The sequence below is a fragment of the Gymnodraco acuticeps genome, unplaced genomic scaffold (genome assembly GCF_902827175.1).
Source record: "Gymnodraco acuticeps unplaced genomic scaffold, fGymAcu1.1, whole genome shotgun sequence".
NCBI classification, from domain to species: Eukaryota; Metazoa; Chordata; class Actinopteri; order Perciformes; family Bathydraconidae; genus Gymnodraco; species Gymnodraco acuticeps.
Genome location: NW_022991436.1, coordinates 225,071 through 241,530, shown reverse-complemented (window position 1 = coordinate 241,530; position 16,460 = coordinate 225,071). Strand labels below are relative to the sequence as shown.

General features: G+C 42.9%; 1 protein-coding gene across 8 annotated transcripts in view; it reads right to left on the bottom strand.

The window, feature by feature from the left end:
* Window positions 1-1,759: 1,759 nt before the first annotated feature.
* st3gal3b (ST3 beta-galactoside alpha-2,3-sialyltransferase 3b) overlaps window positions 1,760-16,460 on the bottom strand; it is a 48,256-nt gene continuing 33,555 nt past the window's right edge. For all 8 annotated transcript variants that reach the window (XM_034196221.1, XM_034196220.1, XM_034196224.1 and 5 more), the window contains 3 exons: window positions 9,526-9,672; window positions 7,830-7,976; window positions 1,760-4,886 (listed from right to left, as the gene is read on the bottom strand). In XM_034196221.1, coding sequence (XP_034052112.1) covers window positions 4,797-4,886; window positions 7,830-7,976; window positions 9,526-9,672 — 384 coding nt within the window. In that variant the 3' untranslated portion in view covers window positions 1,760-4,796. The remainder of the gene's footprint in view (window positions 4,887-7,829; window positions 7,977-9,525; window positions 9,673-16,460) is intronic.

Below are 16,460 nucleotides of genomic sequence, written 5' to 3'. Positions count from 1 at the left end.
TGGCATACATATAAGTGCATCAATAAAAGCAAAAGCTGTCCGATTTAATGTATAAACAATGACGTAAGTGACTCATGTCTGCTGAAGCTTCTGAACGGCAGATTAAAACTTCAACGACATTTATTTATTTAATTGCCGTATTTTATGCAAGGTGTGGCAAAAAGTACTCTGTACTACTGTCAAAGTTGTACAAACAATGTAGTTGTACTTTCTCCTCCTCATACTTCATCCTAAAGGCCACGGCTGACTGAGAAGTGTTTCCTAATTTACAGATGTTTCTGACGTATGTGTTGCCTCTGAGGCCTTGTTTGTGTTCCAATCAGGCAGACTGACGATCAGGAACACTGACATCTTTTAACAGTCCTCTTGTCTTTTAAATCTTGTGTGTAATTCTGAATCTATACATCTAAATATATCGTCTAGAAGTGCAAGTTGAGCCACTGACAGGCGAACAAGCCCTTGAGTGATACATGTGCAGGACAGGCCTGTAGGTGTGTCCCGTCCGCAGACAAAAGGTAGATGAATGTGGGACATTGTGTAAATAAGGGAATGTTGTTTTCCCACATCTCAGCTGACCCGACATTAAGTAAACAGAGGGGAAGAAACGGGTGCCTGAAAAGGGTGTTTTCTCTCCTCATTCCAACTCTTTTTTACGAGGAGTTCAAGTTTCAGGCCCCGGAGGTCGTGGCCCCTCCGTTCCAATCCAACTGAGAGGAGGTGGGGCGGGGAACCTGTCGCAGGGAATAAAAGGCCCGTCGGCTGAAGAGGTGCAGGCGTGCTCATACCCCTGAATGCCGGACAAACGGGAACGACCGCCTCCAGCCGGGACAGCTGCCTCGGCGAGATCCCAGGTGGCACATATCCTCCTGCAGCGAGCATTCGATCCAGCCCTGTGGATGAAATCTGTCGAGTCAAGAGTAGCCGGGTGCTTTTGGTGAGCGGCGAGGCATGACTGAGAGTTTCTGGCACCCCATTAACAGCAGGATGGGACGGCCCAGCGGCACTTTAAGGGCCCTCAGCGTCTTCTCCCTCACATCAAAAACTGACTTACAGCAGCCACAGCTGGACGGCCAGCTCTCACTCATTTTCTGTAAAGCTCCTCTGTTTATGGTGAAGTTGTGGTGTGTGAAAGTGAGTGAGAGATTCATGGCATGTGTGTTAACTGTGTGTGTCCCCAATAGGCCCCTCGTGGCTGCAGCAATGAAACCAGATCTGCCTCAGAGTGCAGCAGAAAGAAACACACGGCACCGGGATGGGAACAGACAGCAGAATGGAAAGAATGAGTGAAGAGGAGTGGAGTGAGAGTCCAGGAGGGACAGATATAAACACTAGAGAAAAAAAGGAGAGTACATTAGGGAGGAAGTCCGGTTGATAGAGGACTGAAAAATGATTTCCTCTGGCTCTGCAGGTAGGAGATACAGAGCAGGAGAGGAAATCCCCTCCGTCACGCTGCTCCATCTTTACTGTGCACTTCCTGCCGTTTGTAACCTCTGAAAGACACTAAGTGACAGACAGAAGAACACCTGATGTAACTCAACTATACATGGCACCTAAGGCCACGATGTGCTTTGAGAAGACTTCTGAGGATACTAAATAAAGAAGGAAATGTCTTTGGAGATAAAAGAGAGACTAAATACATCAAAAATATTTACTATATATATATATATATATACTGAAAATTCACAGTGTACAGAAATATGTACATACAAAGACACATACAAAAAACACAGATCAAAAGATGCAAACATGCAAAGGCAAATATCCATTACAAACATATTTATTTAGGTTGCAGAGCCATTTATAACTGTATAAAAAAACGGTAACACTTTGACTTCCTTCTGATCATGGAGGAATGAAAAAAAGAAAATCTTTTGAGATATGATCGATGATCAAAGCGAATACATTCTGCTTTAACATGAACAGGTTATGAAGATGAGGCGATTTGGGTCCAACTCATTTGAACTCCTCCAGCATGCGTACAAATTCATAACCTAGAAGAAGAAACAGAAGAAGAAACTCCAACTGAGGGTCTGCTTAGTCTCAGAGCGTTAAAGACCGTACTGGTGGTTTGGTGTGTTTTAGCCCACTGACTTCACATGCTTTATTAATGACCTTTTCCAAAAGACACGATGATATTTCAGATGGATTTCTCTGCCTTCAAAGGAGCCACTTGTTTCAAATCATTTCAGTACACTATACATCTGACCTGTGTGCTGGACATATTCTATGACAGTCTCCTTTTTTCTTTGTCAAGTCACATTATAGCGATACGGTCCTGGGGCAGTCGGCAGAGACTATGTGTTCACGTTCAAGAATTCAAGAGGTTCTCCCGTGATCTGGCATTGCACTCTCAACAGACCGATTTAAAAAAGGAATTGAATCAAAATCGTAGCAGCAGAGAGTAAAATATCCAGACTTTAAATCCCCAATATGAGTTAAACTCCAAACAAACAAAATATGCTACATTTCCTCAGACCTTACAGACATTACAGATTCCTACAGGCTGGTACATTGGTGTAGTGCCCCTATAATGTATGCTGCCTAAAATCAGGAATAAGGAACCACAGAGGAAGCTGGTTTAGTCATTTCTCGCATCATGAAAGCTGCCGTAATCAGAAACTGGAATATTTAGTTGGGCTAAAACACACTAAACAACAAGTACGGAGCTGCAGGTCTTCCCACACTGTATATAATGTACATACAGCACAGATATGAAATGGACTGGTCCCAAATCACAGAAATGAAGACTGACCAGTCCTAACCCGGAGCTGATCTCAGACACTGGATCAGCTGCGGCGGCTCTCCTCGCTAGTTTCCAGGAGATGAGGTGTAAGGCACTGAGAGCGCCTCGTGATAGTGCAATGGTCAGCTGTTCCCCGTGCCTTCGCTCTCAACAGGGACCGGGGACACACACACACACAGACATACACACACGCTGCTGCACAGCCCAGCGGAGAGAGAGTGTAAGGGAACAGGAACGTATGGAACAATGAAACAGACTGCAGCAGATTGACAGGAATGGAAGAGAATCTGTGTGTACTGTCAATATGCAAGATGTAGAAACAGAAAACCTCATTTAGATGATTTAAATCCCTGCTTTGATGAAGCAGTATTCAAATGCACCATCACTGTAAAGATGATTACCACATTGATTGATTGTGTAATACTGAACATTTTCTATGTGCATGCAGAGTTGAAATACTAAAATGAGTGTGGTACCTTCATCTGCAAAGTGCAAAGACCTTCAGCACGTCTATCGTGCTCATTGGAGATTGAGCGTGGAAATTATCAACCCAGATTCCCTCGATTTAAAGAAAGGGGCTTCTATGTTTCCAGTTAACTAGAACACGGTCATAAAGGTTAGCTGTCTAGCCAAATCGTTTCAGTAATAAATGTTAGCGCACAACACTGCTTCTGCCACAAACTTAAAAGATGATGCCGTCTGTGGAAACACGGTGGTGAAAAGAAAATTCTAAATGTTGTTGTTTTTCTTCCAACAACAACAACAGAAAGCAGCCCTGTCTGTGACCGAAAGAAGTTGAGACTTCGCAACAATACAAAATAAATAATTAATATTGACTGAAAAACAAAAAAATATATATTTACATTCTACAATCCGAGATTTCACCATTAACCCAAGAACAAGAAAATGTGCAGCAACGGGAAGTTGGAGGAGGGATACAGGACGTGTTCTCCCTGACCGCGGCGGGACACGCTGCTGTGCGGCTGCGCTGCGGCCCGGAGGCTCTACAGCTGATGAAGAGATGAAGGCAGTACTGTGACATGGCCGGGGAGAGAGGAAGAGGGATTTACAAAGAGACTTGAGAGAGGAAGATGTCTGAATTTAACTTTGGCGGAGCGTCTAAATTAAATATCCCAAAATAAAAATAATTTAGTTCATATACATTTCCCCTGTGTAGAGAATCTCATTCAGCTTCATATTTCTGGGGACCTAATGTGAGAGCCACACGGGGATAACTCACACAGCCGCTCTGTGTCGCAGAAAGAACTCATTTACACAGCCTCTGATATTATTCCCTTACAAAGACTTTACAGAGAAAACTGAGAACAAATGTAACCCACTCGACTGTTAGCGACTCGAAGTGACAGCAGTCTGTGTGGCAGGTGACCCCCGCTGATTTATCTACTGTCAACTGGTTTGGCAAGTGTTCATTTTGGACCCTAGACAGGCAGTAAAAAAGTGAATGAATGGACAAATGGCAATTGGGGGGGGGGGATGCTGCTCCAGCTTGTTAAAAAGCACAGTAAAAATCTTTGATATTTACACTGAGGAAAGTGAATACATTCAGGCAGCAAAAGGAGGACGGCCTCTCCCCCGAACGAGGTACGTTTGGCACTGCTAATAATCGACCCACCCCCCCCAACGCTCTCCTCTTTCCTTTCTCTTCTGTCCCTTCAACATGTCAGCCAGTGAGCTGGATCCCGACATCTGTCAAACTTCTCTTTATTATTCACTCATGTGATACTCCAGGGGATGAAGTGGTAAACGTTTAGGGCGCCGGGCCACAGAGCCTTGCTGCCGCTGTCCTTCGATACGACAGGCAGGACCAGTCCTCCGTGTCCACCCCCCCGCTCCCTGCTTCAATCAGCAGGAGTCTTTGGTTCAGAAGGCACATCTCTCCACAGAAAACCTCCTGTATCTGTATTTTTTTTTTCCTGTTAAATAATCTCCTTTGATATGAAAAAGACAGGCCATCCGGATTCTAAAGGGTTCGATCCATTGCTCAGTTTCCTGTTTCATAGTCCTTTGGGGAAGGCGAGGGGAGACTGTAAACTCAGATACCGTTGGTCATGTCTGTGATGATGTTGGCCTTCACCAGCTTGCGCAGGAACTCCTTCTCCTTGGATATGTTGTGTGTCCATGACTGCAGGACAAACAGAAAGAAAAAACTAATCAAGAGCGATAGAGAAAATAACCTGTGATCCATGTGAGAATGCAACGTTACAGCTATATGCACTCAAATCTGTAGGTTAGAATTGGATTGTTCCTATTCCCAGTGTCTATATGTGTGGGTGTTCATATGTGCATATATATATGAAAGGCCACACTGGGTCAGCTTCCCTCCCTGCTGTGCTATGAGGATCCAGTCCGGTGGGCCGACATGTAATCAGAGCCGGTGGTTCCTGTGTGGTGCGTTGGGATGCAGAGAACAGCCAGAGAGCAAATGAAGGACACAAAGGTGGAGGAAGAAACATACAGGAGGGAATAGGAAGAGGGAAAGAAAGTGGAGAGCTTGGAGAGGTTGGGCCCTGCAGCTGCCTCGGCTCTGTCCTCTCCTACTGAGCCTGTCTGGGTCGGACCTCCTACCACTGCCTGATGGGTCGCAGCAGGACCACAAGGAACAATAAGCTACAGTTTTATTGGACATGATCGACATGAGATACAGGAAAGACATTATTTGGACTGGTAACCACACACTGTGAAAATCTAAAATGTTAATCTCTCCAATTTGGTACTTAAGGTTTCTACAGAGCAGATCCTTATGCTGTAGCAGAAAGAAATGCTATCATTTGAGGTAGGTCTGAAAGTCAGAAACAAGCTGTGTATACAAGACTGACATATAATTACTAATTACAGATATTAGAAGTTTAAAGAGGTGCTGCAGCACAGGCAGTATGAGAAAAATAAAGAGCCTTTTGAACATTAAAGCGTGTAAACATGTCACAGTAGAGACACAAACTATAACAGAGGTAAATGGAGTGCCTTATACACCACAAGAGATGACCTTAGTAGCATCGCGCTGCATAAGGTGATTTATGTAGCATTTAATCATCAATCTCTGTGTATCTTGGATAATTACACAATTTCCGTGGAGCATTTAAGCATCGGTCCAGAAATCTCCAGAGAAGTGGAACAATGAGTGGAGCGCTTCACGTGCTTCCAGAGAATCAAACAGCCCCAGGGAGTGGCGGTGGTTAAACGTTTTCCAAACAAAAAAGTATTCCCGTTAATTAACCATGTGTGTCTGATGATAGCCATGTTGATGATGATAATACATGCCAAAGGTTCACTGGGAGTTTAGACAAAGGTTATCATCATACTGAGCTCATGGTTTACACACGTCAGCACACGGGTGACATCTTTGATTCCACTGGGTTTCAGTGTAAACACCGAGAGGAAGACTTGACTGATGGAGAGGAGAGAGATCCGTCATGAGCCCGTTTAGAGTACGATGCAGCGACTGATGAAAGACCAGTGTCGCTTCAGCGTGGGGGAAATACAGATTTGACCTTTTTCTTATAGTTAGTTTTTATTTATTAGAGTTACTAAATTCAGTTTTAGTGTAATATACAGTTTTGTGTCCTCAGTACCCCTAATGTAAGAGAATACAAAAAGATGCACATATAGCATTGAACAAACCTGTGCTACATTAAAACACATTAACAACCACACACAATAAAAAACAGCAGGATTTATGTACCTTATACCTTAGAAAACTAAACTTTTTGCATTATACAATTATATTTGAAATAATATTATTCCCATTTAGTCAACATTTTAAAAGGGCCTTATTATGCTAATTTTCTTATATTTTAATATTTGTATTTTGTGCCTCCACTGTGACATGTGTCCATGCTTTAATGTTCAAAAAGCTCTTTATTTGTCTCATACTGCCTGTGTTACAGCACCTCTTTTCACCCTCTGTCTGAAACCAGAGCCCAGTCTGCTCTGATTGGTTAGCTGGCCGGCTCTGTGGTGATTGGTCAACTGCTTAGAAATATCCCGCCCCTTAACCTGTACGTGATGTACAATGTGTTGGAGCGCTTGCCAATAGAAACGCGAGTCATATATAGTGATGTCACAATCTAACAGAAGTAAACAAAGGAGTCCAATCGAGGCGATTCTTCGAGGGAAGTTTGGGATTTTAACTTTTGCAGACCATTGCACAAATACCTATATGACACACTTCAGGAAAAACCCCAAAATGATATTTGGGCCCCTTTAATTTGTTTTCGTAAAGATGAATTCTTATTGATTAACTACTCGCTCAGGCATTTTCCTGCATGTTTACCATAATAGATGTTTCATTAAAATGTCAGCTTGCCAAAAAGGCTTCCGATATGTTGATACTATAACTTGGCCGTGATCCTTAAACAGTTCAATGTACCAGGTACAGCTTTTACACCTTGTGTAACTGTTCTTTAAGTTTTCGTTTACCCCACAGTTTGTTTGTTTTAAATTGAAACCCAAGCCAAACACGGTATATCGTTCAGCCCTAATGCATACTTTAAATTATAAAACAATTATTGTATATAGAAAAAGCACTACAGGCGAAACTGCAACACACCGCAGATCATTTCCCTCCCACCTTAACAGTTATATTGTGTATGTATGAATGACTTCATCTGTCAGAACGAGCATCTGATCAGCCTGAGACAGATGCTATTAGTGCGACTCCCCACGTTGTGCTACAATGTTCATGCTGAAAACTTTGAAACGCTCATATCTCTGGATGCAAATACAAGAGCTGAGAAGTTCAATTCATGCATAGTTCTTACACTAATATCACCATCAGCCTAAACAGTGAGGGCTTTGTAGTGAATGCATTTTGGCTGTAGGCCAGTTCACCTCTCCTCCACAGGAGTGGTGGTCCCGCCTCATCAAAGATTACAGTCATTTGTTTCTTCAGTTATTCTACAGTGGCCAGGGAGAAGCCAGAAAATATTGTTCTCATTAGCATGGAGAGAATGTTACAGCCAAGTGCCGTGATAACGTACAAATGTGCCATTCTTGTAGAACAGATTTGTACATTTTCATTGGCTCTCACCGAAACACATCAAAAGTAAGTGCGGTGCTCAGAACTCACCTCTTTAATGGCAGACATCTTGACGGTCTCATAATAGTGCAGAGGCGCGTGGGGCGTGTTCATATCGTAGCCGAAACCAGCCACCGCAACCTCGTCGCAGTTATGCAGCGCCATCGTTATAGCAACTGTTCCCAAAGTTGGAATGTTCTGGAATAAAATAAAACAGAGATGCAGTCTGTCATACGCCAGGAGCATTTCTATGATTTATTATATGATTAATGATGACAAAAACATGTGCAGTATGATCATTTTCAGGACCGTTTTGAAACTGATCATGGTTTCTGACACAGAGACAGATGTCCGACCCCTCTCATGTATCTGCCCCCCCCCCTCCCGTGTACCTCTGTCTTTGTTCTGCTCCACTGCGGCTAACTGACTTTGAGCACTTGGTGATTAACTATTACCTTTAAGACGCGACCCCTGCTACGACACACTGATCTACAGGGTTGAACTGTGCTTCCTAACCGCCTCGGGCTGCCACAGATCTGGGGGGGTACAGGGGGCCGTGTGTGTGGATGTTGGAAAAAAAAAGTGGGTGCAGAAGAAAGAGCGGAGGGAGGCCCCATTTAAATCATTACCCTGATTTGCAGCCCTCGGGGTAGGTGGAGCTGAACCAGCAGCTGGCCAACCTCCTACTGCGTGTTCTAATACAGATGAATTTACACACACACTCGCACACACACTCAACATAAACACTGGGATAACAAATAGGCCTGCTCATTAATTTCCACATACATAAACATAAACTACGGTGGTCAGAAGACGGACAGGAGAGTGTGCTGGGGAGAGAATGTGCCAAATCATACAACTCTGCAGCCTGTATTGAATGAGACAGCGCTGCAAACACCCAGACACAAATACAAACGTGCACACACAAATGACCCTCTCACTCTCTCTCCTACACACACACTCTTAGGCCAGATGCCCACATGTTGAACACATGTTGCGGAGCGGAGTTCATGCAGGGGTGTTCTGGTGGCCCCAGAGGGCAAAGGTACGGTGATACACTCCTCACATCTCTCCAATTCTCTGAGTTAGTCCTCTAATATTACCCTTTAGCATTACATCTTCATAATCATTGTATTTTCCTACAGCCTGGTTGTTGGCACCAGTTAAGAAACTGTATTTATCCAACAAAATGTTCTCTGGTCAAGACCTGAGTCACCATCTCAAGTCCAGACAAACATGTTTCATTAACAAAGCACATACCTTAACTTCTAACATTAAAAAAAACAATGGAGTATTGTACAATTCAAACAAGGGTTGAAGCAGGTTTTTCTATATTGTAGTAATGTCAACAATCAGAAATTGTTTGGTATTTCCTCTTAAATGTACTTTCGTTCTCCTTTTATTTTGATAACGCTGAAAGAAATACTGCCACTCAGAGGTAAAGTACGTCCTCCAGAAACAAAAACTAAAGGACAAACATACTAGAGTAAAATACTGGCGAGCAGATCCTTTAGAACTTTAGAAAAATTGTGAAACTTGACAAAAACGGCATCCCAATGATATAGCTTTGGTACTACGGTTTCCCTCTTACATGAGTGATACACATACCTGATCAAATAAAGGACATATGCACCATGAAACAGCAGACCAGCATCCACATTTCTCAGTTCAATAGTTAAGTTTGAACACTATCACTTGTAGATTATTCTAAATGATATTGTTACACTGATGCCTGCATGTGTCTTACCCCTTTGCCCATGAGGCCGTTGTTTAAGGGCAGGCCAATGAACTGGAAGGCAGCCTCCTGGATGAAGTAGGGGTTAAGGATTCTCATCTCTGTGGGCTCCCGAGGCACATAGTGAGCCACCGACTTCCAGAAACCCTCTGTCCCCTTCTGAATTATAGGTAAGGAAATGGACAGGAACATGGGGGGAAAAAAGAGTACATTGTGAATTAGTGGTTTTCAACATAAATACATAAATGGCACGTCCACGGTGGACGGTCAACTGCAATTTACCAACCCAACATCAAAGTGAGATTATCCTCTGTAACACTGACATAAAACACAGAAGCCAACCAGGAGCCAGACCCCTACCAGCACTGATTAGGGAAATGGCTTTTGGGCCTTTAATGGATGAAGTCAGGGTGAGGGGCTCGCAGGACATTGGTAATTACTGAGGTAGGAGGGGAATCAAGCAGTGGGTGAGGGGTGCAGCTGCCCCGGAGTGCTTTACAGTCTACCTTTTAAAGGTTTCATTAGTTGTAGGGGAAAGGGTTGCAGACTGATTAATATGTAGGAGCTTATTATTACTGTTGTTTTTACGATTATTTGTCTCGTTTTAGGGAAAAAACGATTATTCAAAAACACTTTTGAAAATGTAGTGTAGTATCTTTCAAGTAACAGCAGATACAAACGTATTTTCAATAATTAAAATAAATGAAATTACTATGCATATTGTTTCCATCGGTTTTGAAACCAGTCACCAGAGAGAAAAATGATTTAAAGGTGGGGTAGGTAAGTTTGAGAAACCGGCTCGAGATACACTTTTGTTATATTCCATGGAATGCTCTTAACATCCCGATAGCAATGAATATCTTAAGTGCTTTGACTAAAAATCCATACAAAAATGTCATCTGTGGAAGCCGTGGTACTGTAAAAAGCACGACCAATCATTTTAGCCGGCCCGGCTAAAGTAACTGGATGGCCTACCTGCCTGTCAGCCTTCCATCTGTGCACAAACTTATCTCGTGCCCTCATTGGTCATGTGCGCGTTCGTGTGTGTTGGAGGAGGGGCTCTGTAAGGAAGTGGCAGATTTGTTCCGGTTGTGTATTTTCAAATTCTAGCGCACTCGAGCTGCTTTCTCCAAAATGACCTACCCCACCTTTAAGCTTTAAATATTAATTGATTGCCTCTTGATCACAGCGTGTGCACCCATCAGACAGGATGCACATTCATAAACTTCAGTAGAGTGTAGGTTGATGTTGCGTGGCCTACATTAAGTATCTGCTGTTGTGGTGTGTGGTTGGGAAATCCAAAACCTCAAAAACCATGTCCCAATTAAACATGCGTTGTTAAATATGGCAATTGAATGGAAATGGTTCAAATTACAACTTGGCAATCATCATCAGTCACCAGGGCATCTGTCAGATAGGCCGACGAATCCATCTCAATAAAATGATGAAGCTCGGGGGAAATGCAATTATTCAACTCAGTCATACTAGAAGAACAGCCACTGATCAGACAAGAGAGTAACTTACAAAAACTGTAAAGGATCTATAGCCCTTGCAAATGAAAACTCATTTCAGATTTCTTAACTCAATTTAGTTGAGAAGATTACACCTCCAACAAATCAGTCCCCTTTACTACATCACTTCCAATGATAAGCTAAACGATCGTGCAACTAGGAGTGCATGATTGACTCGCCTGACGGTGTGACTTCCTAAAGGCATGAAGCCAATACAGTCAGCAGATGTAAATGGGAATCACCTGTTCAAATAGTCAAACACCCGCCCGACCGCCTTTGATGCAGCTATGCACGACTGTGTGTGTGTGTGTGTGTGTGTGTGTGTGTGTGTGTGTGTGTGTGTGTGTGTGTGTGTGTGTGTGTTTGTATTTGTGTGTGTTGGCAGAGGCAGTAGCAACAAGTCTGCTGGCTTTGTGGCTTTAACAGTGGCGGCTCTTTTTGAACGAGGGCCCGGCTCTGTGCCTTCGGCAAGCTGCGACAGGAACAGCAGCTCATCTCTCCTGTCAACACAGCTTGTGTTTGCCAGGAATCTATTTAGCAGCGCTGTTTGGATGTGTGCGCGGCTGTGTACTCCGAATAAAAGAGAGTGATGCATTTTTTTTTCTTTATTCTAGGAAGGGGAGAAGCTAATGACACACAACACACGCCCCTCCGCTTTACACTGCAATGACCCGGTGTGTGCGTAGACACAAATGTCACAGGGTGGGGATCTCTTTGAACATATTCAGACAACAGGCAGAGTACAGGTGGTTTTGAGTAATGGATGAGCAATTAGTATGTAAGGATTCAGGCCTGTGAGGAGGGAGGGCGTTGTGGGTGCTGTTAGGAGTTTAGGAATGTGGGAAGTTGCTTACATTGAAAGGTCACCAACTCAAACCTCCACCAGTTAGGATGGACAAGAGAGGGAAAGTTAACACTCCACCCTCGTTTAACCCTCAAACTACTCCAAGGGAGCTGTAGAGTGACTGCAAGTATACTATGTGAGCTTTAATAGAGAAAACGAAAAGGTTCAAACTAACTAACTTCATGAGCAATGCTGGAAATGTTTCGTTAAAAATGTTACACAGCACTGAAGTACTCAAAGCAATTCCAGTGAACAGGATGTGGCTTCCACTAGGGACTGACCTCTCCACAAGTGTGTATTAGTTTGTCAAGAGAAACACTGTTGAGCCAGTGGCATTTGACCATTACAGAGCAGGAAGCGGCAGAGTGCTCTTGCACCACATACTCCCTAAGCCCTGACACACAAATACACAGCTCAAAAGGTGAACTGAAGTGTGCGGCTTTGGTGTTGGCGCTGCCGCCCGGCTTTGGTCAGAGAGGAAATGGCTGTTTCCCCTCTCCCGCGACAGCTTTATGGTTAAATTGGTCTGGATTATTAGATTTAAGTGTGTGCGCAAGGCTGTGTGTTCCAATAAGGCACCTGTTAAAACAATCTTGAACTGGGAGAGTTAATTGTTTGAAATGGAAGGGGATACACTGGAGAGAGGTCGACATCACTCAGTCAGAAGAAAGTAAACGGAGACGTTACAATTTCCCTTGTGTTGACATTAGTCAAGTTTCCATCCAAATATAGCGCAAAATAAGTTTTCAAGTCATATGCATTTCCAGCCACTACTGTGATGTGAATATTAGGAGGTTCCTCACTAACATGGTGGCAGTAATCCTCCTGTCAGGTGTCATTAAACTACTGCACAGAAACCAAGAGAAAGGGTGCAACGAGTCAAAGTAATTCAAAAGACTCCAGTCAAACAATTCTCTTGGTTTTCACACATTTTAGTTTCTTCTTGGAATGCAAGCTTCAGTGGAGATTTAAGTTACTTTACCCTAAGTCTGTTTCATTTGCACTGTGTCACATGTTGCGTTTAACTCGACATCAACTTATTCACCTCAGCGGATTGCCAAAGCTTTTTTCAAAATCGTTTTATTTAAAAAATGTGCTCCAAGCAGCATATCCACTCAGGTTTTTTAATGAGCACATTTAGAAATGAGAACAAGTGGACGGAAACACATCCGGGGTTGACCTTTTAACACTTAATGGCCATATTTGTTGTTTTAAGTATTAAGGAGCCTTGAACAAACACTAAGAGGTAAACTTCTTAGCCAGTTAAATATTTCCTCGAGTAATGACATTATCGTTCTTATGACGACATCCCTTTAGTTTCTCTGCTTTCTAAGTGTTATTGATACAAACCGTTAATGCATCACTTAGAGTCGGCTAGACCATAGAAGCGCTGAGTTACTCTTTGTCAGTGTTGTCAGTTACAACAGAAGCTTTTGCAAAGGCTGAGTGTCTTGTCATTTCACAGCAGGAGGAAAATCACAGCTATTCAAACCCTTACCAAAGGAGCTTAAAGCGCAGGATTAGAGCAAGGCAATGTGAGAGGGTGAGGAGAAGACCTACTGTGAGCCAAGACAAGTGAGGGATCAAACACATGGAAAAAGTGATGCAGACTAAGAAAGGCTGGGCGATATGGAAGCAAATCAAATATCACAACATTCTTGTTTGATGGAGACAATATGATAGGGTGGATATTGGTTCTCTCACTAAATATTTACACACTGAGCATTTTGATAAGTAACCATCAGTACTGTGTAAATGAAAAAGGGAGGAAAGGCAAATAATAGCAAAGCTAAAAAGAATCTCGTGGGTTCAGAAAATGACCTCTTTTTACTGTATTCTTTAAACCCAGGAAAAGACAACCCCAGATTATCAACGTAATGATAATAACAAAGTGTAGCTCTATTTGAGAGATACAGAAGTAAACAATACTTATACTGAATTCAAAATGTACAGCTTCCTGAATATGCAAAAGTAAATACCTTTTGATTTCCGCCATGTATCTGTTCCGTACATCTTGACACAATGGAGGTAATTTGGGAAACTACTAAGAAATAAGTATGGTTTTGTGGTGGTGAAAGACTAAAATTAGGCTTGGCATAAAAGTGATGACATGCATCCCTCTCCAGTTGCAGAAAACTTAAAAAAGAAACGACACAGTTGCACTTCACAAATGGAAGTTGCCTAAATAAGAAACAGCTTGATTTAGAGCCTGGAGTTCTCCAACGTGCGTTTATGGTTTTCAGCGTGGTTGTTTCAGTGTTGCCAATAAAATGTAACTCACCTTTTAAACAGAAATCTGTCTATGCATTGAATGAAGCTAGTTTATAGTTCCCGAGAGAGTGAGTGAAAATATAGAAAAGTGGAGCGCTGTAATACGAGAGGAAAGAAGAAAGAGTTTCACATCTGCCCGGTTACTACAGGTGGTTTCAAAGCCCTTACGTGTAAACAAATACAGACAAACCCCAGCTTTCAGTTAGCCACAAGTAGTAAAGCCAGACCATCTTGTCACCAGATACAGTGTATGTCTATTTTCAAAGTTTCAACCTATTCCTATGTGTGACCAGGATCATCTCATAATATGGCTGCAATGACACAGAAGCCCTTCCTTCCTTGACAGGCAGCTATCATACAATTTAGCTGTCTGAGGATGTGTTTGTGGAGAGGAAGACTCAGGAGAGGAGGACTGAATCCCGGAAGGCAGACTTAAAGCAGTTTTGGAAACAAAAACGGCAGCGCTGAACTTTTAAGGATCACAATTAAGGTTGTTCTGGAGGTGATTAGCACTGTATACATGTTAGACCTTTCAGTTTACAAGTTACAGTGTCTCACCACATAAGTGCTCCACTGGAGGAGAACCATTTCACAAAGAATGTTTGAAAAGGAGAGGGGTTTAGCAGCCTGGGATTAAGAGTCTCTAAAATCCTAGAGGTGGAATTCTGGAAAGCTGTGGTTATTTTATTGCAGTTTGTTACACAGGAATCTGAAGCATTCACCAATTTGCCTTTGCTTTTCTTGACACATACCAAGACCTCTGCACCCATCGAGGTCATGGTGGTTTCTCCACTCTTGGCCTCTCGCAGGATACCCAGTGTGTGAAACCCTTGTCTCCACACTCCCATGACGACAAACGTCAAACAGGGCCCAAACCTGACAGCACAGTGACCCTGAAGACTTGTAAGAGCAACATGGTTTCACAAGCAGGGAGTGTTGATCACTGAAGGGTAGGTAGGTGACTCATTTTTGAAACACAACACTCGGTAATCAGTGACATCCGGATCCTATGTTAGTCACTTGGATCATGTTCAAAAACCATGTTTACAAGTATGTAAATGTTTATGAATGCATGTATGCATGCTACTTTGGGCTTCTGCACAGATGTCTGGGCGTAAAAAAAGAAACGAGCCTTATAGCGGTTATTTCTGTCCCACGGTGCATCCTTAGAGAGTTAGAATACCATCTTTTTTCTAAAACGCTGTCTTTAAAAATGAGAATTCATGGCTTTTATATTGAGATTAACAAAAGGATACGATTCATAATAATATTCTTGTGGGAAAGGAGTAAATTGGGAATTATCAGTGATGTGGAGCAACTGGCTATTTTGGTAATTCCTTGCTCAATTTCTTCCGAAGAGACATGCAGTGTTTATCAAATATTGGCTTAACTACAATATTTTCAAACCTCTGACTAATAACCCGTGGCTGTTTTTCTATTAAAGTTGAAGTAGTCTCTTCCTTAAATTGTCTCCATCCATCATTTAGCAGCGAGAGCTCCTGTAAACAAACAGCAGAGCGAAAACACCGGCACTCCACCTTGGAACCCCGTGTTTACCACCGGCTGTATATCCTTCGCTGGCTCTGTTTGAAAATATCCCCGCATATACAAACAACTGTGGCTGTGTGTGCATGAACCACGAGGGTCTGCTGTGCATGAGTGCAAAATTGAAAACTAGACTTATAGGAATAAAGACAATATCGACAATTGTGGAAATCGTGTTTGAGTGCGTTTGTAAACAGCGCGTAGTTGCGCAATCAACCAGGCGGCTGCGTCTGTGGGGTCCGACTTTAAAGCGGGGTGACAAAGCTGAGTGGTAATCAGGTTTACCTGCAGTAATGAGGGATAAGGGAAGTCGGATGCCTTCTGATGCTGCAGCTATGTAATTGTATATGTAGCAAAGAGCTTCACTCATCTAAAATGTGAGACACGTTCAGAGACAGAGACAGAGCTGCTTCTGCAAGCCAGAGATCTGATCAAGGTCAAGTTTGCAAATCTCAGACTTGTGCGTGTGAGTGAATGGGAGTTCTTGAGTGTGTCTTTTTGAGTGTACAAAAACAGTAAATAACAGATTGGGAAACTGCCTCGCTAATTTGTATTCAGTTCAGCCATCCAAGAACGCGCTGTAGGCATTTGAAAAAAGGCACAATAGCGCAGGAAAGTCGAGCACTCTCACAACTGGATGGGGTGAGTCACTTGCGGCTTCAAAACAACCGTGTACCACCCACCAACCTTTTAAAAAGAGAAGGACATACACTTGCTTTCATAACCGCAGAAGGAGAGTGAAAAGCATCCCTCACAGCTGCAAGTGTGCGTCGTAC